Genomic DNA, 22,291 nt, shown 5'->3' with positions numbered 1-22,291 from the left:
TTGGAAAGATGTGTAGTTTGCTTCAGGCTGATGTCAAGTATAATCAGCAAAACTGTTTACTGTTTTTCAAAATCCGCAAAAATGGGGCATCCCTCAGACTATATACATCAGTGATTTGGACAAGATTGGTAGGTATATTCCTAAAGCTTGTAGCAGTCCAAACGGCACAACATGTGTTCCCAGGATAAGAACTAATATGAGTAACAAGACATCTTTCTCTTTCTGCTTAAATCTTACGCAATATATATTTTCTAGTAGCAAAACAGAAGGTTTTGATTTAACCAAGAGAAGAAAATGTTGAGGTTCCTCTTATTATTTGCTTTGGGTATGAAGAAACTCACGCATTTGATTGTGAACTTCAGATTTCACCACAAGTCGCATTCTCTTAGAGTCTTCCCAAAGAAGGCCTCCCCATTCCCGAGCAAAGTCACAAGCTGCCTCAAACACATCCTGCCAACAGAATGTCACAAGATTTTGGTTACTGAGGTTTACTATAATGGTTTTGGGATATAAATGAAAACAAAAACTAAGAGGATTCAAGTTTGTTACTTTTGAAGGAAATTCATCGTAAAAGTGGGCCTGGGTCATCTCAATTCTCTTTAGATCTGACTCCCAAAGCCGTATCTGACATAAACAATGCATTTGTATTCAACAGCACACAAAAAAATCAGGGATCAGAGGCAAGTATACACTTTTCAAGCTATAAACCAATCCTATACGCATTTTAATATAACTGACACTAAATGGAAGGAGGGTGTATAAACCTGATCGGTGACATTTTCTGGAATAGCTGGGACTCGATCAGCACATCGTGGATGAGAATTTTGCTGGAGAAAGGTTATAATCTGTGACAACAAAACAAAAGGAAAAAGAAAATGATCATTCAACAACTTTTAAGAAAAGCATCAGCAATATGATCATCATCTTACAAAAAGTATGGGTCCGGTCAAGTGTAAGCATGAAATCATGTATTGGATGGATACTTTTCAACTGAAAACAAAGGTACCTGGTCTGATGTGATGCCATTGTCAAATGCATTGTACAAACTCTCCTTTGTAATTGCACAAGCAATAAGGTTTGGAAGTTGGTACTCTATCCTGGAAAAATGAAGCAGCAACTACTTAGACCTAAAGATTTCAAGACACAGAACTCAGAAAAGTGAAGTTACAGGTCGATGTTCAGGAGCAACTACCTCGCAAACAGACGTAAAATTTCACACTGTAACTTAGATGTGGAGTACGCATACATCCTGAAGTTCGTTTCCATCACGACAAATCCCTGATGAGGAATAACAAACAACAACGATACTCAAAATCAAGAAATTGTTGGTAGTACCTAAAAATGGAACAAGATGGGAATAGAAAAGGTGTTACCTCTTTTCGGGCTGATGAATCTGACAGACTGACTGACAAATTTGTAGCCAGTTTAGTAGGTATAAACCAATTGCCTTTCATTCCCTTTAATAATTATAAAGATAGCTCAGCTTATGACATAGTTCTTCAGCTTATGACATAGTTCTATAATCTCTCTAATTTCAACTTTTGAAAAGTTTCTTTTCTTTTGGTATTTGGTAAATTGGTAATATTACAAATGGTCTAAGTCTAACCTGTTGAAGCTTGACTAATCCCAAGTCTTCAAGGTCCTTGAGTGTATTTTTTTGAAGCTCTGTCAAGGTATTTGAGTTATATGCCTGCAATTAGTATAAGATGTTTAAGCTCAGCGAATTAATTAAGAAGCTTCCAGCTAAATCAAAGTAAGAGTGAACAAAAAAAAGAACAAGAACGCCTGAAATGACTAGTTTGTGAAGTTCAGTTGTACCTCACCAGTTACATGAAAACTAAGCTCTAACAAAAACGAAATTAAGTCTGCTGGATCTACTTTTCGCTCCTGAACAACAAAGGCATTGGGTTATTCATTCAGTGTAGAGATATCAACTTAACTAAACCTTGTTAAGGCATGGTATTAAATTACAAACCTCGGCATTCGATATGTATTCTCGGATAATGTACCAAAGCTGGGCATTTGTATCCATCAGCTGCAAATTAGGGTCAATAAGGTTACTCTTATATATACAAGTAATTAAAGATCAATGATTCATATTTGCATACCAAAAACTGAAAGCCACTTTCAGTTAATCTTGGGCCATCCTTGTCTCTGCAATAAAAGATGAACTGTACTGAATAGAGAGCCTATATGCCACCATTATGCATCTATAGACGTGTATGATAAAATTACCTCTGACTCAATAAACCTCGCTGGAAGATTTTCATCATAGATTCACTGATCCCATTTAGCTTGTCCCCTTGACCCGAATTTATGAGTTGTAGCAAGAAACGCTGACAAACATTAGAGCACATCATCAGATACAAACCAAATGCACATTACAAGATATTTCTTATACAATTACTTCCATCTTACTGGTATTATCAATAAACAAAATTAGAAAATACACACACCTCCCATTGCTTAAGGGCATAGGTCTCAAGTTCTTGTAGACTTGGAAGCTTAATGGAATTGTCGGAATTCATAGGCTCTCTAGGTAAAACTCCACTACAAAATTCAGGTTTGGCTCATCAGCATATTCTCCAAAAGCCTAGAGAAAAACAAAAAAAGGACTGCGACATCAACGTAACGTTGCCTTTACCCGGAAATAATATGTTTCTGAAGATTGTTCTGAAATGTAGGATTTAGGCTGTAACTGGTTCCCCTTTTCCTGCAAAAGTAGGAAGAGGAGCTTAAGATATTATAGGAAAAAGAATCGGAACTATCATCTTTCACAAAACAATACTCAAGTTAACATCCAATGTCAAGAGAATATTTAACATCTGAACAAGTATAACAATGATACTATCAAGAATAAAACCAAGAATGCATACCTATCTGTAATTTCTGAAAAAATCCTTAATTGAATCAGTCGATCAATAGCAACTCTGTGCTTAGAGGCACCATCAGCGAGCACCCACTCCTCCAACACCGTAGCAGGTACAGCAACATCAATGTACAACATCTGCAATACATACTTCTTGGCTAGAGGCGGCAAAGACCTGATTACCATCTCAAGAATGTAAGATCCTCAAATTTGTTTCCAAACTCAACAACAGCAAACAAAAATCCTCTGAAACCCACATTTCAGTATCTATGATTCAAAACAAAGACACATAACCTAACCTGAGAATAGCCTCGCAGATGAAGACATTGTTGTAGAGCTTGTCAAGCTTGATGGCTGGAAGAGACGCCACCATGTCCATGAAATTCTTCGCGATGATCTTAACTTGCGGCATCCTTTCACCAATAGGGATTCTCTACTCACAGGACAGCTTCTGGAAGAGTGTACTAACTGTGCGATTCCACAGTTTCCACGAAATTAGAGTTTCTGCCACATTCAACCCAATATCCCAAAAACAGGACTGAAGAAGAACTCCAATGAAGGTTATCAAATTAGTGAGCTTCGGTTAGATAGAGTTGTAGACAAAACAAACTCGAATTTAGGGTTTCACTCTTCTCTAGCTTCCTCTAAGAACTTCAGAATCGATTACCACCAAGAATCGAAGAAAACTGACGAAATCGAACGAAGAAGATGACCAAGATCAGGACTCGAAGATGAATTAAGAAGCTACTGATTTCTCTGATTGGTTCAATTGCATTGTCGAAAATGGAAGAACATGCGTGTTTCTTCTATTCTTTATATACACAATTACGACGTCGTTTTAGTTTCTAATCAAAATGTAACGGGCCTTAAGCATACTAATGGGCCTTTGTAAATTATTAAATTACTCGCGCCAATTTGTGTTCATAGCATGAGAAATGCTTACGAATTACGAAACGTTTGATAATCTGATAAATTTGCTACTACTGATTTATTCCATTGAAATCGAACTCATACAAATCATTACAATCTTCTTTAATAAGACACAATACATAATAAACTATATGAATCTACTAGGATTATTTATTACCATTGTTCTAGAGGGCATTATTTAAATATATTAGCCCATTACATAGAGAAGAAACCATATATATAAGTATCTATAAACACACTGATGAAACTGGGAATGGAATTCAAGTGAGTAGAATGTTGGAGTCGTAAGTGGCTCCTGCGGTCCAATCGGCGGGAATAGCGTTTGGCGATTGGACCCAATTGATACCGGCGCTTCCGTAGACTAAGAACCTCAATGTGAGAGTGCCTCTTGGTGGGTTTTGCAAATCGTGAACCGCACCAAACACTCTTCTCATACGTATCCACTCTTTGCAATCCTCCTATAATTCATACATACACAACCATATATTGATTAACAAATATATTGTCTTAGCTAGTGATCGTTACATGATACTTAGCTTGTCATGTTTTGTTTTGTTTTGTTTTGTAATAATATTTGATCAAGATAATTACCTGCCATACTTCAACGGCGAGGATGTCATTGATACCACCAACGTACAAGACAAGGATGGCAAGATAATGAGGGTTATAGCTTTTCTCATGGATCTTGTACACTAGGTTATATCCAGCGTACCGGCAAGGGATCCTCTGGTACTCGACGTCGACCACACCGAAGGAGTAGAGCTGATTCTCTGTGCCGGGTCGAGCCATACGTCCGTACGCCTTAGGGCTTAAGATGAAGTCCGTACCATCTCCTTCTCCGGAGTCCGTAGCCACTACGTATACTCCTTCCTCACTGCAGTGTGGTGGTATTTTGCACCTCACCTTTGTATAATTCATAAATTATAATATTATATAAGGTTAGTAATGGACATTTAGTATTGAAATTAGCATATGATCAATGTTATATATTGATGAAATATTTAATGAGGTTGAATTATATAAACCTGGTAACAAGCACCACAGCCGGTTCCATTGTTCCATAGTCGCCACGAAACACCACTCACTTCACCATTATTGATATCTCTTCCAAATTCTCCATATCCACAATGTCCTCCTGCATACATAATAGTCAAAGTTTAATTATTCATGATAGAAATCAAAGTACTAGGCATTTTATCAAATAATAACGGTTTCTTGAAAAAGTCTCATTATGGACACGTAATGGAATCGTTTCAATTCTATATTAAGAATTTGGATAAACCTACACGTATATACAATCATACAAATATATAAACTAATTAGTTTAGGTTCATAATGAGGTGTTACGTACTATACTAATGAAAAAAAGTTAATTAAGAGGTACATAATTTATAGCAATATAATTAATTAAAATACATACGAGGATTTGCTTTGCATTCCGGGCTGCCATAATAAGTAGCTCGAGAGCTAACAAAACCGTCGGATAGACAATGGAGAGGCAAAAGGACAATGACTTGAACGAGTAGAAGAAGCAAAACGTGAGACTGCTTCATATTGTGCTATCTTAACTCTATAAATATTGTAGGACTATTCGTTGTAAACCTTTATCTTAACAAGCGATATAGGAAAATAATGGAATTGGTAATAACAAAATATATGTGAATATGTGATGATAGAGTCGGGGGGTTGATAGGGTATTTATAGTTGAAGCTAAAGTGCTTATTATAAATATCATACCATTGATCAAGCATCGTTACTATTTGTTTCTTTCCACTTGGCAAAAAGTTTAAAGCTAACTCAAATTTATATTAGCTATAACGCGTACTTGCATTACCCAATTTTCTAGTTTAACTTGATCGTCTCAAATGTTAAAATAATTATGTTTACACTTTACATATCATTCATCTGCCAATGTACTTACCAGTAGAGTTGGCATCAACCCAATAGATTCTTATTATGCGCATTTTAAAATATCAAGTATGAGCATCTGTTAATGGACTAGAACACTATATATATCTCTTAGTATAATTTAAAATGAATAAATTAATAAAATAATTTTCTGGTCCTTAATATTGTTTAGTTACGCTATTTTGTTTTTGTTGATGCGTTCTCGCTTGGTGAACATTTTGTGTATTGAAAATATAGATTGGGGATTATTGTAGAATTTTTATAAAGTTATCTATAAACTATATGCATAAAAATGAGGGTGGGGAAATATCCAAAATATGTAATGCAATATACATGGTGGTGGGGTTTATAACTTTTGGGTCTAGTGATTAATTATCTAAAAAACTGATAGGTCAAGCCTCCAAAACGAGAAGTTCATGACACCTAATACTTAATAGATTGATTTGCGATTAGCTGTTTGGTGTATTGGATGAAATGAATCTAATACAATATACCAAGCGTGCTATATTTTGGAATCACTAAACCTTCATTGTTTTACACAACTAGCATTTTAGTATTAAGTATTAGGGTTGTGTAAAATGACATTTATTTATGATTATCAGATAAAGACATGCCCTCGCAAGTTGTAGTAACCAGTATATATTTGCAGGACAGAAAACATGGTTTTGGTCATTTCCCCGAAATGGTTTTCTTCGATAGCATGTTGTTCGAGAGTTTGGATCCGATATGCTTAAGCAAGTCTACTACATTTGGATAATCTATGAGTTTGATCAGCCAGATGTGTCTTTTTTTTTTCCAACGTGAAAGAAAAATATACACAAGTTGGTACCAACATACCAGTACTGCATAGATAAAATATAGTAAACTAAAATAGCCCTTTTACTTTCTAAAACTCAGAAACTAAGTAAAATAAGATAAACACACCACGTAAGTATAGCAGTTGCTCCTATTATGTGTATATCTCAACTTTAGTGTTGTCAATAAGAGGGATGTAACAACACACTGAGTGTGGTAGGATATTATTTGCAGCAGCCTAGCTTTATATTTGAATAAAATAATTGTTATAAAAATATAACTAAATTCTATTAGGAGAAGAGAAAGACAAAAAGGATACTATAAGTCTAATTTGAATAGAGAAGTCATTGAACCCTACTTGTTGTTGGTTTGGTTGTAATCCACTTAATAATATTTGATTTCTCGTCCCCTATAGGCTCCTCCTAGTTATACATTATTCCCTTTGTCACAGATTAATTATATTTGAATGAGATTCACTTCAAAGGGAAGTTTATACACAATCATCATCTACCACACAAATGTTATTTCAATGGACTTTGTTTGTTTACCAAAATTCAGATTAATCTCACGATTTACCAAGAAGTAACACATAGCACTCTTAGGTGTGTATATCTTTATACTTATGAACGTTTTCGTTTGTCAACGTTTGGTTATGATAAAGTGCGCACACCCTAACCCTAAAATTTAAATCATTGGTTACTTCTTCTTACGCCAGTGGAAGGATTCATATTCGCCGGCACGTAAGGAACCGGTGACGTCATTTAAACAGTTGACTGACATCCAATAAAATCAACATTGCCTGTTTGTGACAAATGTGGGCTTTTTATAGGAAAAAGGGATACAGAGATAATGGGGTTGGTGCATTTTATCATCATGTCATCGCTCATTCATGCCTATCTCCATCTTATTCCAGAAACGGTACACGTTCTTGCTTGGTGTGAACACAAAGCAACATATTGGTTTGTAACAGATATACACATACGCATATTAGAGGTGAGAGCAAATGAAACTGATTCATTTTAAAGCATATATTAAAGATACACCAATCTTGTTTCTAGGCATTCACAAAGCCTACACATATGGGTTTGTTTCTGTTCAAATAACCCTACAATTGCAGCATTACTGGTACCCTTTTTCAACATGTTTCAAGATTTTACCTCACTTCTGTGCCAGTGAATGGTTCACCGATTCCCCCTTTGATCAGCGGTCAAATCTCCAACCTACAAAACACAGCAAAATGATTATGTGATAACAAAGTTTTTTTTTTTTAAAAGGAAGCCAATAGAATTAGAAGTCATAATATAATGATAAAGTCATAACAAGGTAAAAAACTTATAAAGCGAGAAGCCAATAGAATTAGAAGTAGACTAACATTACTTTAAATCACCAAGACCTATCAATGGTACGTGCTAATATGCAAACAATCAGAGAAGGCAAGGGTTTGAGATTTAATCATTTGTTTAAGACAACCAATGATACGAGTTCTAGTGTCTGAAGGAGCATAATCCTTGGATAGGTGTCGGCCATCAATAGTGAAATTTGTAATAATGGGCTATGAAAATGATATCACTATAAAATGGGTCCTAAGAGCGCAACAGGGGAAAATGGGAAGTAACTATTTGAACTAAATGGGATGCAAAACTAGAAGACACGAGGCCACTTCTAACAATTACATTACAAAATATATGCTCCCGTGTATTCGATTGGTTTTTATAAGGCTATTGCTTGAATGCTAAAGTAATAATCACAAGCCATTTGTGAGGAGTAAAAAGTATAAGAACTTTTACAGGTGTTCCTCTTTGTTAGTAAATGCTAGATAATTGGTCCAAAGTTTACAGAACGAAAGTGGTACATGATTCCAGAATATGCCCCCCCCCCCCCCCATGAAATGTAAATTTATGCTTCATCATCATTATAATCGATATATAGAATGACAGCAAGCAGATTTTAGCTTTTACCTGTTAATCATTGGATTTCGAAAGACAATTCTGACATTCAGATGAGTTGTGCCTTTTTAAGGTCGGACACAACTCCTCTGTCTTGGTTGCCCTTTTCATTGTAAACAACCTGCAAACAGATTACAGAAAGAGAATGATTCAATTATGCAGAGGATTAGAACTCTATGTTGAAGGAAAACAGAACCAGTTGCCTGGCTGGTTAAATGCTATTAATGAGAGTAGTAATTCATTATTCTTAACAATAGGTCCTGGAGATTTCTTGGTTCATCATGCTATTGCTTTAGGTTTACATACAACTACATTGATCTTAGTAAATACGTTTTTGGATTTTTCTGTCATTTATAGTACCTTATCAATGATCCCATATTCAACAGCCTCACTGGGACTAAAATATTTTGGGCGTTTCATGTCAGCTTCAATCTGCTCCGGGGATTTACCAATATGCTTTGAATACAACTTGACCTTGAGCACAACATTACATAGAACAAAAAAACAACTTTTCAGATAAGTTCATCAATAGAAGTGAAAAATATCGAAAAGAGAATGGTAGCATGATTTTAGAGCCAGTGCATACAATTAATGGCTAATTGATGCATATTAAGATGTCTGCAAGTATAACGCCCATTGCCTACATAGTACATATTACATATATTCTAACCCCCCTTCAAAAGACTTATATCACGCATAGACACTATTGCATATTGAAGATCAAACTAAGATATTCTACGAACATCACAAGCAACACTTAATTCGCTACTATGTGAATTCATATCAAGTTTATCTTCTCACCATTTCTGTTTTTATGTGCTTGATTTCTTTCCTTGCAATTTCCACATCGGTGGCTTGGCCTTGAAATCGAGCAATGGGCTACAAAGTTAACATACAAACGAAGATATATGGATGAGTAAAATATGCATGAACAGAAATTAGGAATCATAAGCCTTAGTTTCTTCTAACTGGAATAAGACAGCCAAACACGTCACCTAATATCTAAAAGAAATGATCAGAATGAACCTGCTTTATCATAATAGTTGATGAGGGCAACGCAGAACGATTTCCTTTTGCACCAGCAGTCAGAAGCAAAGCAGCTTCACCCCAAGCATTCCCGACGCAAAGAGTAAAGATTGGTGGTTTGACATACCTGAAGTCAAAGATAAGGTAAGAATTGATTACTGCATGGATAACTGGTTGGTCTCCCCAAAATAGGCTTGATCTGAAAACTGTCTCCAAGTGCAATTTCAAATATTTGGGAAAGCAGTTTTACGATTCAAGTCTAGTTATCAATACTGTTAAGAGAAAAGTAAGTGAAAGAAGTAAGTAGAGAAAAGGAACGAAGATCAATTACCCCATGACATCATATATTGCAAAAGCCTCAGTATCATAGCCCAACTTTTCACCATTCTGAAATGGGAGAAGATAAATTCTCTTATAACATTTTGAACGAATAGGTAATGAATTATAGACTTTTCATCATTCATTTGAAACAAACCACAGTTTCAATTTACTTTTCAGCATGAGTTGATAATATGTTGGACTTTCCATATGAAAGCCTACCTTGGTTGTCCCTGTCGAGTTTATGTAAAGGTAAATAGGCTTTTCCTCGTCTTCATACTGAAGGTAAAGAAACTCCGCAAGTATCAACTCAGTGACTGATGGTACAAGAGACATTCCCAAATATACAATTCGGTTTTTGAACAAATATGATGCCAAATCAGGAGGAGGTTGTTCGTGTGCACTTCCCTTTGAGAAAGGTATAACCTGTTGATAAGAGGGAACTGCGATGATAAGAATCAAAGAAAAAGAAAAAGGCTCACTGAGAGTGAATTGATCAACCATTAATCTCAGCCCAGCTAAAATAGATCAGACAAAAAACTGTATGTGAAGAATATAAAAGCCTCCAAATTCCCTATGACAGCCAGGGATCCTGTTCATAATCAGAGGAATTGATGCATATTGTATGTAGCACACACAATGAATTGAAACTTCTGCCCCATAATAAGTGACAAATAGTCAACTTAAATCAATATTCAACCATTTGCACTATATAATCTTCATACTCAACCTTCTAACCAAACATGTAGCATCTCCTATCAATTTTTAAAAAGTAACGAATGAGCATTCTTTGAGACCTGACTAGACATATTTAGACTGAGTCACTCTAATCCATTGATATCGCCGGTTCAAAACTAAGTAACAACCGCTGGTCAAGTATGATTCGACTACAATTTCTGTAAATTCACTACCAGAGAAGCATAAATATAAGCTATAGAATGAATGAGCATTCTTCCAATTGCAATCTAATTGCCATTATCTTGAGTTACTCTAATCCATTGTTCAAAACTAAGGAACAACAATTGGTGTCAACCAATACAATTTCTGGAAATACACTACCACGGGAGCATAAAGCAGAATATCAGCTACAGCCACGGAAAACCCGATTTCAAAATCCTAATAGTGTAGACCTCAGCTAATTGAGAAACGATATGAAATGTACAAAATTAAAGTACCATGGTGACAACTCCGCGCTTAGGTTTGGAACTGGACAAATTTAACGGATTCAGCGATTCCGCACGAAGCTTAGCGCCGCAAAATTCACTAGAGATGCTTCCTCCGGTATACGGCGAGAGAAAGCCATTAGAGAGAGAAGCTTTAAGAGACGAAGATGAAGAAAATCTCGCTTTAGATCTCAGGTTACGTGTAGAAGACGGGATTATCGCTGACGAACGAGCTCGGAGAGTTGTGAAGCTCGTCGCAGTCGCTGCTGCTACCTCCATTTTTTTGTTTGTTGCAGAGAGGAAGAGTGAGAGAGTCGCCGAGACCCCGAAACGATAACGACGATCTATATCATATCGGGCTTTATAACATTATTATTGGGCTCAATAATAAGCCCAATAGTTTTAGTTTTTCTCTGGAAATATTCCGGTTATTCGATTAGTAGAAACCAAATCAAACCGGGATTTTCTTAATTTTCGAAAAAGTTTAGTATAATTTTATGAGGCTACCAAACAAAACATCTACTGGCCACTTCAGAGAATCATCTGTCGTGTTCTGTTTTTTCTTTTTGTTCTCAGATTTTTATAAACATGAATGAATAGAGAGCACTAAACCTGAATCGTTCCACTAATTCTCAGCAAAAATGCGTTCACTTCACTTAATCGTCTTCATCATCATCATCAGTAAGTACGAATCTTGTATATTCTTCATAAGTTTTTTTGTGTGCATACTGTGAAACTAATCAGGACTTTCTAATTTGCTTATCATCTTCAAAAAGGTCTTGTTAAAGCTTCAAAAAGCGACGATGGGTTTTGTTCAGCGCCTTCGATTGTTGAATCGGATGAGAAGACGAAACCCATTTATTGGAAAGCAACACATCCAACACTCTCTCCTTCACACCTCCAAGGTTCATATGTTTCCTTACAGCAATCGTGATGTTATTAGATTACTCGTTTCTAGCTTCGTGTCATTAAAAGTTTGATCCTTTTGCTGGTTTGAGTTCGATTACCCTTTTAGGTCAATTGTGCGAGGTCATAGCAAATAGGGTTGATTTTGATTACTAGCAGTACTGATTACTAGTTAGGATTACTTGAATTCTTGGCTCATGCCTTGTAAAAAGGTCTTAAATTTTGCTCAAGTATATGCTGGCATAGAAGCCATGGAAGCATTCAAGTTTCAGTTCTGTCAGATAGACAGATTTACTGGTCTCTTTCTGATAGTTGTCACTTTGTATATTCATATGGGGATTTCTGATAAATTTTGGTAATTGAGAATTCTTCATTTTTGGATCTTTGTCAAGTAATTTAAGCTGAAATGTTTTGATTTTGTTGTTTTGTAGACTTGCCCGGTTTCACAAGAAGTGTATACAAACGAGATCATGCGTTAATAACACCGGAAAGTCATGTATACAGCCCTATACCTGACTGGTACAGAACACTCTTTTAACTTCCCTAGTTTTCTTCATCTTGTAAGTGGCTAAAGTCTGCAAGTTTTTCACTTATTTGTTGCTCAAATTTACAGGACAAACACATTAGGAGCATATTTGATCACACCGGCAACGGGATCCCATTTTGTCATGTACTTGGCGAAAATGAAAGGTCTGGATCCAATTTATTCTCAGAAGTGATGAACTTCATCTTGGGATTATTTTCTTTTATTATTTGATATTAGAGTTACTATCTAGATGTCAATGTAATCTTTTAGGAACTAGATTTGTGTCCTTGAGTGCTCTGCTACACCAATCTTATTGGTATCAGAACAATCCCTTGTTCTTGCTATACGTAGAACAAGTGAGGGATTAAGGATTTGCGGTATTATATGGTCTACATGTAGGATTTGGTGATCATCTGCTGATTTTCTTGTCTCTTGCAGAAATGTCAAGTTCAAGTTTGCCTCCACAAGACATAGAGCGGTATTGTTACATATATGAGCTCTCTCTCTCTTTGACATATGCTTACACTTATTATCTACATTCTACTTATTAACTCCTTTCAATATTTTGAATTTTCTTCAAGTCTTGTATTCGTGGTCGAGGGTGCTGTAACACTCACTAACACATCCAGTTCTACAAAAAAGTTGGCGGTATGATCTGTATAAGAATAATTTACTGAAGTATTGTTCTGGTTACATTGTTGCTACCCAGCTTTGATGATGAATGCTTGCAAGATTTCTCCACTTGTTTCTTCATTTTTGCTGATATTCCTATTTTTTCTGTAGGTTGATTCCTATGCATACCTACCTCCAAACTTTTATCATTCCTTGGAATGTGTTGATTCTGCAACACTTGTGGTCTTCGAGCGGAGGTTCTTTTCCTGCCCATTAATATGACAAGAAAATTTCAGGTTTTGCTTCAGTTTATAACTTAAAAATCTCCTGCTATACTGGTACATCTCTAGGTATGAACATCTAGGAAGTCACACAACAGAGCTTATCGTTGGCTCCACGGACAATCAACCACTACTAGAGACTCCTGGTGAGGTAAGTGTGCAAAAGTTCTCCACTTTCCTCATAATGCATCTAAATTCTTTCAATTTACATTGTAATACAAGTTCTAGATTCTACATTAGTCATCTCTGAAGATTTGGTTTGTTATTATTACAGGTTTTTGAACTGCGGAAACTTCTTCCGACGTCCCTTGCTTATGACTTCAACATTCATGTAAGCACTTCACTTGATCGAATGAATCCTTTCGCTTTTTGTGACCTCTAAACTTACTGTGCCTGTCATATGCAGATTATGGATTTTCAGCCTGGAGAGTTTCTCAATGTTAAGGTACAGAACTGTTTAGCTTCATTACTACTATACGGATGGTGATACCATCTATTGCTCGTGATTTCCTTTCTCTAACTATTAGTTTTCCATTTCAGTCTAGTCTTCTCATATTATTTTGCAATGTTAACAGGAAGTTCATTATAACCAACATGGTTTGTTGCTTCTGGAGGGCCAAGGCATTTATCGCTTGGGAGATAACTGGTATGCGACGCTGTACTAATAAATCATAAGTGTGGATATATAGCTTCCACAAACACACACATGCACAATCAAGAAAATTAGTCTTCTGCATTGGTTATGTAATGTGATCAGACGCATTTGACCAAAAATAAAACAGCTACCACAGCCACATTCCACACGATACAAGAAGTGGTTATAACTTTGATGTGATCTTCTCTTTTAATAGGTATCCAGTTCAGGCTGGTGATGTCATATGGATGGCTCCTTTTGTTCCTCAATGGTATGAGATTGCCCACAACTTGAGTTTCTACTCTGTTTCAAGCAATTTTCAAACTTTTGCAAGATTCTCTCTTGGAACTGTGTCTTAACTACCTGAAAGATCATTCGACCACACGTTCTCAGATAGTGTTCGTTGTTTCAGGTATGCTGCACTTGGAAAGACTAGGTCTCGGTATCTGCTGTACAAAGATGTGAATCGGAATCCGTTGTGATCAAAGATACTTATATGACTTGGTGGGAAGTTTGATGAGGTCAAGAAGGTTCTTTTGCAGTAAAAAGCCAGAACCTTGTTATTTAGTTATCTATCTTACAAGCCTCATGTCTACTCTTAAGCACTAGCTACTCGAGTCGTAATTGTATGAAATAACAAAAACTAATTTGAAATGCCATATCTTTGTTTCAGCAACTGGGTTTCCTCTACATGACCTGTATTTTCCTTGCCTCTAATGCAATAGTGTCGACAATGATTTCACCGTCTCACTGAATAGTTACCACAGTGGTATAGTGTTACTAATCAAAGCTTTATATATACCAAAAAAAAATAAAAAGAAAAAAAGTTTTTCTTTCTCAGACACAGAAATCGAATCACTTTCTTTACCTTTGCTTCTCGGCGCCGGTGTAGCAACTGCTCACCGGCGTCGGGATCTATCAATGACCCTGAATCTCCTTTCCCCTCCTTTAAGCTTTTGGATCCTCTTACTTGTTTTACTTTTGTGCAACTCCCTACCAAATCCAAGTTCCTCTTCTTCTATGGCTTCTCTCCTTAACAATTTCAAAACCTGCGAGGAAAGAAAAATGAGACTTCCGGCGAGTCCTTTTCTGACCCATCCTCCGTTTGCAGCATCCTATATGAAGTGGGGAAGAGAGAACACTTGTGAAACCAGCGGCGCTACCACTGGCAACTCTGAGACTAGCCTCTCGGCATCTCTCAGATCCTTTAGATCTGGTCTCCTAACATTCTCTTTCGACGAATCTACTAACCGGACTCCACCGGCTTTAAGGTTTCCACTCCACATGTGCCTTTATCGAGAAGAAGTTATGTCACTGTGGAGGCTGCAACCGACGGCGGCCACTCCGCTGTTGAGGGCGACGACAAACAGCACCAAAACCCTAGCTGCTCCAGTGGTCGCCCTTTTTGGGCTAGGCCCATTATCTACTTGTTTGCTCTCTGGCCCAATTTCATCGAAGGCCTTTTATGTGATAAGTGACCCATCAATTTATTCACTTTGGCCCAGCTTGAAGAAGAACGGCATTATGATCCTGTCTCTAAGGAGCTGTGATTACCGTTTCCTCTCCATTCCTTTTACCATCCTTCTGATCAGCTTTGAGATCCTTGAAACCCCCGCTCTTCGTCTCTCTTACCGGTTCCCCTCGAAGTCAACCTCAACATCTCTTCGTTCCTTGGATTTAGATCCCCTCACCAAGTGTTTTACTTGGGTGCAGTTGGACGGGAGCTCTGTTTTGACGTTGGAGCCGATGAAGACCCTGATGAAGAGAGCTCAGTCCTTAAAAACGCTAGCTGACTTCAGCCCATATCTTCAAAGCTCAAGGTTTGCTCGAACCCTGGAGTTTAGCTTATGTTGGTTAGACTATGGTACTTGTCTGATTTTGAAGCTAATTAGGTCCCTTAAACCTCTATCGAAAGCACCTACTTTAGATCCTTTTGTCTCTATTTTGGATGGCCGCAGACTTCATAATAGCAAAACAAAAGGCTCTCTAGGCTGGTTAGATATTTATCCTTGTCAAGATCAGATAGAAAGCTTGTATCAAACCCTTATCAAATTCGCCTATCTCCATCACCACCAATCGCCTAAAAGTTTGAACCTAGGGTCTGCTTTATTGTTTCACTGCAAATCCGACTACAAGCTTTGTGTGGAATTCCTTAACTTCCATGGCCGATGGCTTCATGTGAGGGAGGACCCACCTGCTTTGTTACGGTATTGCACATATCCATTGCGATTCATGTTTGTAGGTTCACCTAAAGTCTTGAGATTTGAGCCCAATACGCTGAAGACACTTGAACTTTTGTTCTTGCGCTTTCTCTTGTCAGCAGAAAAACTACCTTTAACCTCCTCCATGGAGAACCCTTTTAAAAGCTCCTATGCATGTATTGCAAGAGCCTTCTATGATCACTTGTTGGTCGAGGAATTCGAGAAGCCCGTCTTCATGGTCGATTCCGCTATGGTCCCAAACGATTCTTCAAGCATTGCAAACCTCTCAAAGTCAAGCATTTTCTTGGAAACCTCTTGGAACCTCTATCTTTATTTCCTTTGTATGCTCTTAGTTTTCAGTTGTATGAACTCCCCTCTTTTGAGGATTTAATTTAATGAAAGCTTTGTTTGTCCAAAAAAAAAAAAAAATAACTTTATATCCATAGTCAAGCTTAAGTTCCAATATCTTTGATTCCTTGATAGAAAATATCAATAAAACCTGTCTTGATTAGATCAATAGATATAACTTTGATGGGAGAATAATATAAAACGTAGTCCACCACCAGAACACAGCCGCCACTTCCACCACAAGGAGGACGTTCAACACCGTTCCTTTTATTCTCGCCGACGGTGACTCTTGATGAGGTCACCACGTCACCTTTTCCTAAACAGGAATATTATGATGAGTCCACTTATCTTTTACTCGTCCTAATTAAGCTCTTTCCTCTATCTTTATCTCTCTCACTCACTCACTTTCTCTAAAGCTATAAACTAGTTGTCTCTCGTTATAAGTCCATGGTTCCCACTTATGCAATATTTTAACACAAGTGTTTTGTGAATGCGTTTATGTATCATGTATGTAGTCTTTAAGAATTTTTTTAAAAAACCTTAATTAGTGAAGAAAAAAAAACAAAAAGAGTATGAAAAAGATAACCTAGAATTTGGAATGGCCCAAAGATTGCTTGATTAGTTAGTTTATAAACATATTTTCGATAAAACAATAATTCATTACATAAATTTATAACCTAAGTGGTGAGTAGTTTTGGGTGCTTGGGGTTGAGAATGACTGTGTTATACGTGTGCAATATATTAGACCCTTGACAATTGCATCAATTTTATTTACACGAATATGTTTCGTGACTAAAGTCTCTAATACTATCATTTTCTCAATTCTTCCAAAAATTAAGATAATTCGATTTCATATCTGCCTATGTATATCCTTTGACTGAATTTAATTTCCTAATCACCTGTACATATATATACGAAGGTCTACTGTAAAACCAAAGCATCGGTTGCAAAATTTTGTTATTACATTCAATATTCTCTTAAAATTATATGTTTTTCAAAGGATTTTATGGTTTCAAATCATGGATGTCTTTGGCGACAAAAAAAAAAAAAGAAAAAAAAAATCATGGATGTCGTCTTTTCATGTATGGCAGACCACCTTGGTTTAATTTAAGTTCCATGACATATATATTTAACTTTACATGTTACATCAAAATTATTTTGTATTGTATGTCCCAAAAGATTAAAGGTACATCGTTTGATAAATATTTAAATGCGGAAACATTGTTGACAATCTTGTTGGCTACTTATTTCTTTGATCGATTACTTTCTTTTAAATATTTTGTATTTGATATGAACTTTGCAATCAAAGATTTTTTTTTTGTTTGTTTTCCTTTATTTATTTATTTGTTACATCACACTTCTTGTGGTGGAATGGTGGGCATTTCATAGCCTATGATAAACCAAAAGAAACCAAATACAAATGAACTAATTAAGGCACTCTATGACGTTAATTAAGGCACTAGCTACGGTTCAAATCAAACAAACAAATATTATATAAATAGTAATTTAGTGCTTGGTATAAATCAATCGTATTGTTTGGATGAGGAGTTTCCACCACGATAATTTCATAATCAAACGTTAATTCAAATTAGGAAACCACAAAATGACAGATATATATAGTAATGTGAGAAGTCCGTTAATGTTGTCTAAAAGCCTCAACAAATTAATAAACTAACTAATTGTCCTTTGACATATCCCACAAGGTTGTATGTATGAGTTTAATTACAGTCAAGAAAAGAAATTTAAAACAATTCCTTAGATGTAAAGAAAAAACAAAATCCTAGATATGTAAAAGGTTATATGTATGAGTTTGCTTTTTTTTTTTTGGGTAAGAAGGTTGTATGTATGAGTTGAATATAGAGAAATATAGATTACAAAAATATATCATACTAAACAAGAGTTTAAACACCAAAAAGAAGATAGAAAAAAACATAATAATCAAGCGATATCACACAATCAGCATAATATTATCGTCAGCAAATTGATAAATCATAAAAATAAATTATTACAACTTAAGATTGGTATATATATACTCTGATATTGGTCATACATTTTTGTTAATTAGTCACTTAGCAGTTGTGTAATATATAATACAGAATTAGTATGTGATGCGGTAAGAAAGGTAAGTGCAAAAAACTGTCAATATCATTATCGCTGTAATGGAGTTAGGAGATCGAATACTCCTATATCCGATCGTTAATATCATGTCCAATCTAGCAACCTAATTAATCATTTGGTCTAACTTGTAACCTAGAAGTCTATATAACATTGAAATGGACCTCATCATTATTACATTTAATAGGGTAATGATGAAGTTATAAGCTTATAATGATGACTTCACACTAAGTATCTATATAGTATTAAGAAACCCTAGACCTACTTTGTTAGAAAAGATATGGTTTCTAATATTATCGCACCATATGTATATCAGATAGTAGAAACCATATCATACAGTATATGATATTGAATATCCAGCTATAACGTAGAACGCCAATACACAGTTTTCTTTTCTATTATATCACACTAATTTTTCAACTCCATTATAAGTATATTCACATTCACGTTGTAACATTCGTGAAAAACTTGGAACAAATATCATCTAAAGACTGTGTGTGTTTATTATAATGCAGAAGTACTCATGCTTTCGGTTCATGGACCGGAATATCTTAAAAATGTTATTAATTTTCTATAGATTTATTCTAAATTTCCAAACGATCTTATAATATTACTTTTGCTTATTTTTAGTGAGTGGGCAATATAAGGCAATCTTAACTGGACCATGATAATTTTGGAGTGGATCAAAAACGCATAAAGCTTTAGCTTTGTGGTGTTATGTTCATTTCAAATGTCAAATCTTTGATAATAGCTACTCTATGTAATTAGAGAGACTATTACTGTATTTAGTTAGTGTATCAATAAAAGGTAAACTTCTTGTGAAATATGCTAGAATGCTACTCTTCATTGAATATACATACACACACATCTATTTCCTATCTTAATTTTACTTTTTGGTAACATGATGATTTTTATTTAATTTTTAATGATTAGCTGAATAGTCTTTTTTTTTATTTTTGTAAATAGAACTAGCTGAATAGTCTATTTTGAAAACTTAAGCTGTCTACATGTGTCTTCACTCTTCATAAAGCAGTTCATACTATAGTACTTCTAAAAATTTAGACAAAGTAATAACTAATGCTCTATAATAATTTAGATAGTTTTTAACCCTTATTAGAATTGAAAACAAATTTATATGTGTAATGTGTTAATCTTAATGTTTTAGTTGAACGCTAAAATGTCGATGGAAATTGTTCATGATGCATTCTCGAACCGTAACAAAAAAAAATTGAAACTTCCACAACTTCTTTTGGAAATTTACATCAGTTTTGTGAAACATTAACAATCTTTTGTAACTCTTTGATACAATTTCGAAAACTTTTACAAATCCTTAGAAATTTTTAAAAATTGTTGTTTGTAATATAGTTTTCTATGGTGTCATGATCTACTTTTCTAGATACAAAATAATATTTATACAATTTCAATCCTTTTTTCGTGGTCATTAGGTGATTTGAAATCACTCATTTCATACGTTTGATTTGGTGATTTGACCAAGAAATCACTGATGATTTCATACGCACTAGACCAAGTAACGTCATTTTGTTCTTGATCAATAAATATATTAGAAACAAAAACACTTTACACGTCGATGACACGAACTTTAGAATATATTCAAGAAGAACATCTCCAGGTGTGTTAACATACATCAAAATATGGTTTCTTTTTCGGATATAAGACAAAGTATTTTAAAGAATACTTTAAGGGTGATGATCCAATCAATTAGGTTAGCGGAGACTTGACCATAGTGCACTTCATACTCTACACTATGCATTTATATGGACGACAGAGATATGAACATGGTCCACTTCACTACATGCTTTACATTATACACACAAACACAAATACACAATATGTATATATAAGATTCGTATTGATAGCGTATGTGCATGCTGTGACTTATATAAATAGGTAAGGGTATTTCAGCTTTTATATGTGCGTATGTGTATATAGATATAGTAAACTAATTGTTCATGTTTACCCTTTGGTGATTTTTTTTTTGAATAATAAAATCTTTACGTTAACATAATTTATCTCGAGTGTATACAACTGGTTTTACCTGAACAATTGAACTCCGGGACACAAAAATAATGACAAAAGACTATAAAGATTAGAGAAACGAATATCAATTTTTTTTTATATAGAGAAATGCATAACAAGAATTTCACTTTACTAATACTTTAATTTGTTTATGATATAGAGTTTTGTGAGTATGCTCATGAACTGCTCCAGTAATGAAAATGTATCTTTCCATTTCATTATCGTTATTCCTATCAAACAAAAAAAGTTAAGGATAAGTAATTTATAATGTTTTGACATATAGTTTTAAGATCCGAAAGGCAATGAATTTGATTTCAACTTTGACTAGACATAATTGGTTTAAACTATACGGTTATAATAATATAATGAAGGTGGAGGTGGACTTACAATTTTTGTTGTCAAATACTAATGTCGCACTAATAGTAGTAATTAGCGCGGTATGGAGCTCTCTTCCTACTCCATCAACCATAATGGGTTGATAATTTAATTCATCCCACTAAATTTACACTTTATTAATTATCATAGTGTGATATATATATATATATATATATAAAAGATCATTCACATTCACATTGTGTTCCTCGGAAGTAAAGAAGAATGTGATGGATACGTATCAAAACTACAAAAGTTACAAAATCTATTAAAATAATTTTCTTTAAAAGTTCACGTCGTTAAGTCAAAATATGAACGATTAAAAAGATTTTAACGTATATTTGGATTCATAATTTGTACTGCAAAATCAAGTTGATCAACAATGCGTACAAACAAATATTATACCTGAGTTTTTATTGTAAGCTAAAAAAAGATTATACCAGAGTTTTTATTGTAATTAAGCTAAGTACTTTTGCTCATATATAAGGTAATATTTCTATATAATTAGATGCTTCTTAAAGATAAGAGAAGGATACCAATTGAGAGAAAGAGAGCCATACTTTCTTTCCCGTACATGTATCCATCATCATGCATGATATATACACAAAATATAATATATATATATATATATAGAACGAGAAAGAACTTGATCATTCGGGCTGCGAAAGGCTGCAAAAATGCATGTGTTGTTGGTTGGTCTAAAAGATGATTTTGTATGTACCTGCGTAGACGTGTCGTGAGAACAGTGGTTTATAGATGAGGGTAAGACTATAATTGCAGTCTACAAAACTCGTGAAAAAGGACATACAAGTACTTTCAGTAAAGCTTTTGTAATAAGGTCCGCAGTGTACAACCCACTTTTAGATTCTCCCAATGATCACGATCAGTTTTGTCCTACGATACGAACATGTCTTCTTCTTTTTTTTTTTCTTTTTTATTAATTCCTTTTATTACTAAATGGAAACTCACATTCCAAAGGTAGAGCACGAAGCTTTTTCAGCAAATTTAATCGTTGTAAAAGCATTTAAATACGAAATTTTGTTGAAATAGAGATGTATTAGTCTACGGGTCATAACGAATTAATATAACTAACAATAAATATGCGATCGGTTTATGATTATAACTACAGTATCTAACAAAGTTATGGACTATGACTGTTATAAAAAATATATATATTCAAAGTAAAGGAGGAACAAAAAAGTTAAAGAAGTTATGATAAAAAGATTTTAAATCGAACGTTCGAAATCATACGAAACGAAAGGTTATCCAAGAAGCCTACTGATTATATATAGAGCCACTCCCAC

The 22,291-nt window shown here is 35.0% G+C and overlaps 5 protein-coding genes and 1 long non-coding RNA gene across 8 annotated transcripts; 2 read left to right on the top strand and 4 right to left on the bottom strand.

Annotated features, from left to right (window-relative positions):
- Window positions 1-72: 72 nt before the first annotated feature.
- LOC17879452 (RNA polymerase II transcription factor B subunit 2) lies at window positions 73-3,647 on the bottom strand. Its single transcript, XM_006284941.2, has 15 exons — window positions 3,169-3,647; window positions 2,877-3,044; window positions 2,645-2,713; window positions 2,457-2,550; window positions 2,236-2,336; window positions 2,109-2,154; window positions 1,976-2,035; window positions 1,819-1,887; window positions 1,607-1,690; window positions 1,374-1,457; window positions 1,193-1,278; window positions 1,007-1,097; window positions 765-845; window positions 550-624; window positions 73-450 (listed from the first exon to the last, which is right to left on the bottom strand). Exons 1-15 carry the CDS (start codon window positions 3,279-3,281, stop codon window positions 313-315), a joined length of 1,359 nt encoding a protein of 452 aa, XP_006285003.1. The 5' UTR covers window positions 3,282-3,647; the 3' UTR covers window positions 73-312.
- A 188-nt stretch (window positions 3,648-3,835) lies between these two features.
- LOC17878921 (expansin-like B1) lies at window positions 3,836-5,452 on the bottom strand. Its single transcript, XM_006284353.2, has 4 exons — window positions 5,220-5,452; window positions 4,825-4,934; window positions 4,391-4,702; window positions 3,836-4,257 (listed from the first exon to the last, which is right to left on the bottom strand). The coding sequence occupies exons 1-4, from the start codon at window positions 5,350-5,352 to the stop codon at window positions 4,060-4,062; spliced, it is 753 nt and encodes a 250-aa protein (XP_006284415.1). The 5' UTR covers window positions 5,353-5,452; the 3' UTR covers window positions 3,836-4,059.
- Window positions 5,453-7,496: 2,044 nt separating this feature from the next.
- On the bottom strand, window positions 7,497-11,275 carry LOC17879713 (ATP-dependent Clp protease proteolytic subunit-related protein 4, chloroplastic). The gene is made up of 8 exons (XM_023779739.1): window positions 10,968-11,275; window positions 10,015-10,218; window positions 9,806-9,861; window positions 9,475-9,601; window positions 9,250-9,327; window positions 8,809-8,922; window positions 8,461-8,569; window positions 7,497-7,722 (listed from the first exon to the last, which is right to left on the bottom strand). The coding sequence occupies exons 1-7, from the start codon at window positions 11,232-11,234 to the stop codon at window positions 8,498-8,500; spliced, it is 918 nt and encodes a 305-aa protein (XP_023635507.1). The 5' UTR covers window positions 11,235-11,275; the 3' UTR covers window positions 7,497-7,722; window positions 8,461-8,497.
- Window positions 11,276-11,490: 215 nt separating this feature from the next.
- Window positions 11,491-14,590, top strand: LOC17880024 ((S)-ureidoglycine aminohydrolase). The gene is made up of 13 exons (XM_006284145.2): window positions 11,491-11,636; window positions 11,732-11,860; window positions 12,293-12,380; window positions 12,475-12,551; window positions 12,826-12,865; window positions 12,969-13,035; window positions 13,171-13,256; window positions 13,350-13,431; window positions 13,555-13,611; window positions 13,687-13,725; window positions 13,856-13,926; window positions 14,132-14,185; window positions 14,327-14,590. The coding sequence occupies exons 1-13, from the start codon at window positions 11,597-11,599 to the stop codon at window positions 14,394-14,396; spliced, it is 900 nt and encodes a 299-aa protein (XP_006284207.1). The 5' UTR covers window positions 11,491-11,596; the 3' UTR covers window positions 14,397-14,590.
- Window positions 14,500-14,874, bottom strand: LOC111829372. Its single transcript, XR_002832849.1, has 2 exons — window positions 14,783-14,874; window positions 14,500-14,664 (listed from the first exon to the last, which is right to left on the bottom strand). It is a non-coding gene; the product is annotated as an uncharacterized LOC111829372 (long non-coding RNA).
- On the top strand, window positions 14,724-16,544 carry LOC17879243. Of its 3 annotated transcripts, none has more exons than XM_006283990.2 (2): window positions 14,724-15,734; window positions 16,238-16,544. In XM_006283990.2, the coding sequence occupies exons 1-2, from the start codon at window positions 14,836-14,838 to the stop codon at window positions 16,275-16,277; spliced, it is 939 nt and encodes a 312-aa protein (XP_006284052.2). In that variant the 5' UTR covers window positions 14,724-14,835; the 3' UTR covers window positions 16,278-16,544. The 3 variants fall into 3 exon arrangements, with proteins under 3 accessions (XP_006284052.2, XP_023634104.1, XP_006284051.2); XM_023778336.1 differs by having other exon boundaries at window positions 16,235-16,544; XM_006283989.2 differs by having other exon boundaries at window positions 16,157-16,544.
- The last annotated feature ends 5,747 nt before the right edge of the window (window positions 16,545-22,291 follow it).

Source organism: Capsella rubella, unplaced genomic scaffold, assembly GCF_000375325.1.
Source record: "Capsella rubella cultivar Monte Gargano unplaced genomic scaffold, Caprub1_0 scaffold_7, whole genome shotgun sequence".
In the NCBI taxonomy this organism is placed as follows: Eukaryota; Viridiplantae; Streptophyta; class Magnoliopsida; order Brassicales; family Brassicaceae; genus Capsella; species Capsella rubella.
The sequence above is the reverse complement of the archived record's forward strand: the minus strand, read 5'-3'. Positions and strand labels throughout refer to the sequence as shown.

Bases quoted from the DNA above. Each gene is read 5' to 3' on its own strand.
- LOC17879452 (XM_006284941.2), bottom strand. From the start codon at position 3,281: ATGCCGCAAGTTAAGATCATCGCGAAGAATTTCATGGACATGGTGGCG. The intron at 1,888-1,975 runs GTTTGTAATTTA...TTTGTTGTTCAG, and splicing joins AATACATATCGAATGCCGAG to GAGCGAAAAGTAGATCCAGC. The intron at 1,098-1,192 runs GTAGTTGCTCCT...TCATTTTTCCAG, and splicing joins ATTTTACGTCTGTTTGCGAG to GATAGAGTACCAACTTCCAA.
- LOC17878921 (XM_006284353.2), bottom strand. From the start codon at position 5,352: ATGAAGCAGTCTCACGTTTTGCTTCTTCTACTCGTTCAAGTCATTGTC. The intron at 4,935-5,219 runs GTATGTATTTTA...TTATGTATGCAG, and splicing joins GGAATGCAAAGCAAATCCTC to GAGGACATTGTGGATATGGA. The intron at 4,258-4,390 runs GTAATTATCTTG...TATGAATTATAG, and splicing joins TCGCCGTTGAAGTATGGCAG to GAGGATTGCAAAGAGTGGAT.
- LOC17879713 (XM_023779739.1), bottom strand. From the start codon at position 11,234: ATGGAGGTAGCAGCAGCGACTGCGACGAGCTTCACAACTCTCCGAGCT. The intron at 9,862-10,014 runs GTAGGCTTTCAT...CTCCCATTTCAG, and splicing joins ACTCGACAGGGACAACCAAG to AATGGTGAAAAGTTGGGCTA. The intron at 9,328-9,474 runs GTTCATTCTGAT...TTAACTTTGTAG, and splicing joins CAACTATTATGATAAAGCAG to CCCATTGCTCGATTTCAAGG.
- LOC17880024 (XM_006284145.2), top strand. From the start codon at position 11,597: ATGCGTTCACTTCACTTAATCGTCTTCATCATCATCATCA. The intron at 11,861-12,292 runs GTTCATATGTTT...GTTGTTTTGTAG, and splicing joins CTCTCCTTCACACCTCCAAG to ACTTGCCCGGTTTCACAAGA. The intron at 13,612-13,686 runs GTAAGCACTTCA...TGTCATATGCAG, and splicing joins CTTATGACTTCAACATTCAT to ATTATGGATTTTCAGCCTGG.
- LOC17879243 (XM_023778336.1), top strand. From the start codon at position 14,836: ATGACCCTGAATCTCCTTTCCCCTCCTTTAAGCTTTTGGATCCTCTTA. The intron at 15,735-16,234 runs GTTTGCTCGAAC...TTCTCTTGTCAG, and splicing joins CCATATCTTCAAAGCTCAAG to CAGAAAAACTACCTTTAACC.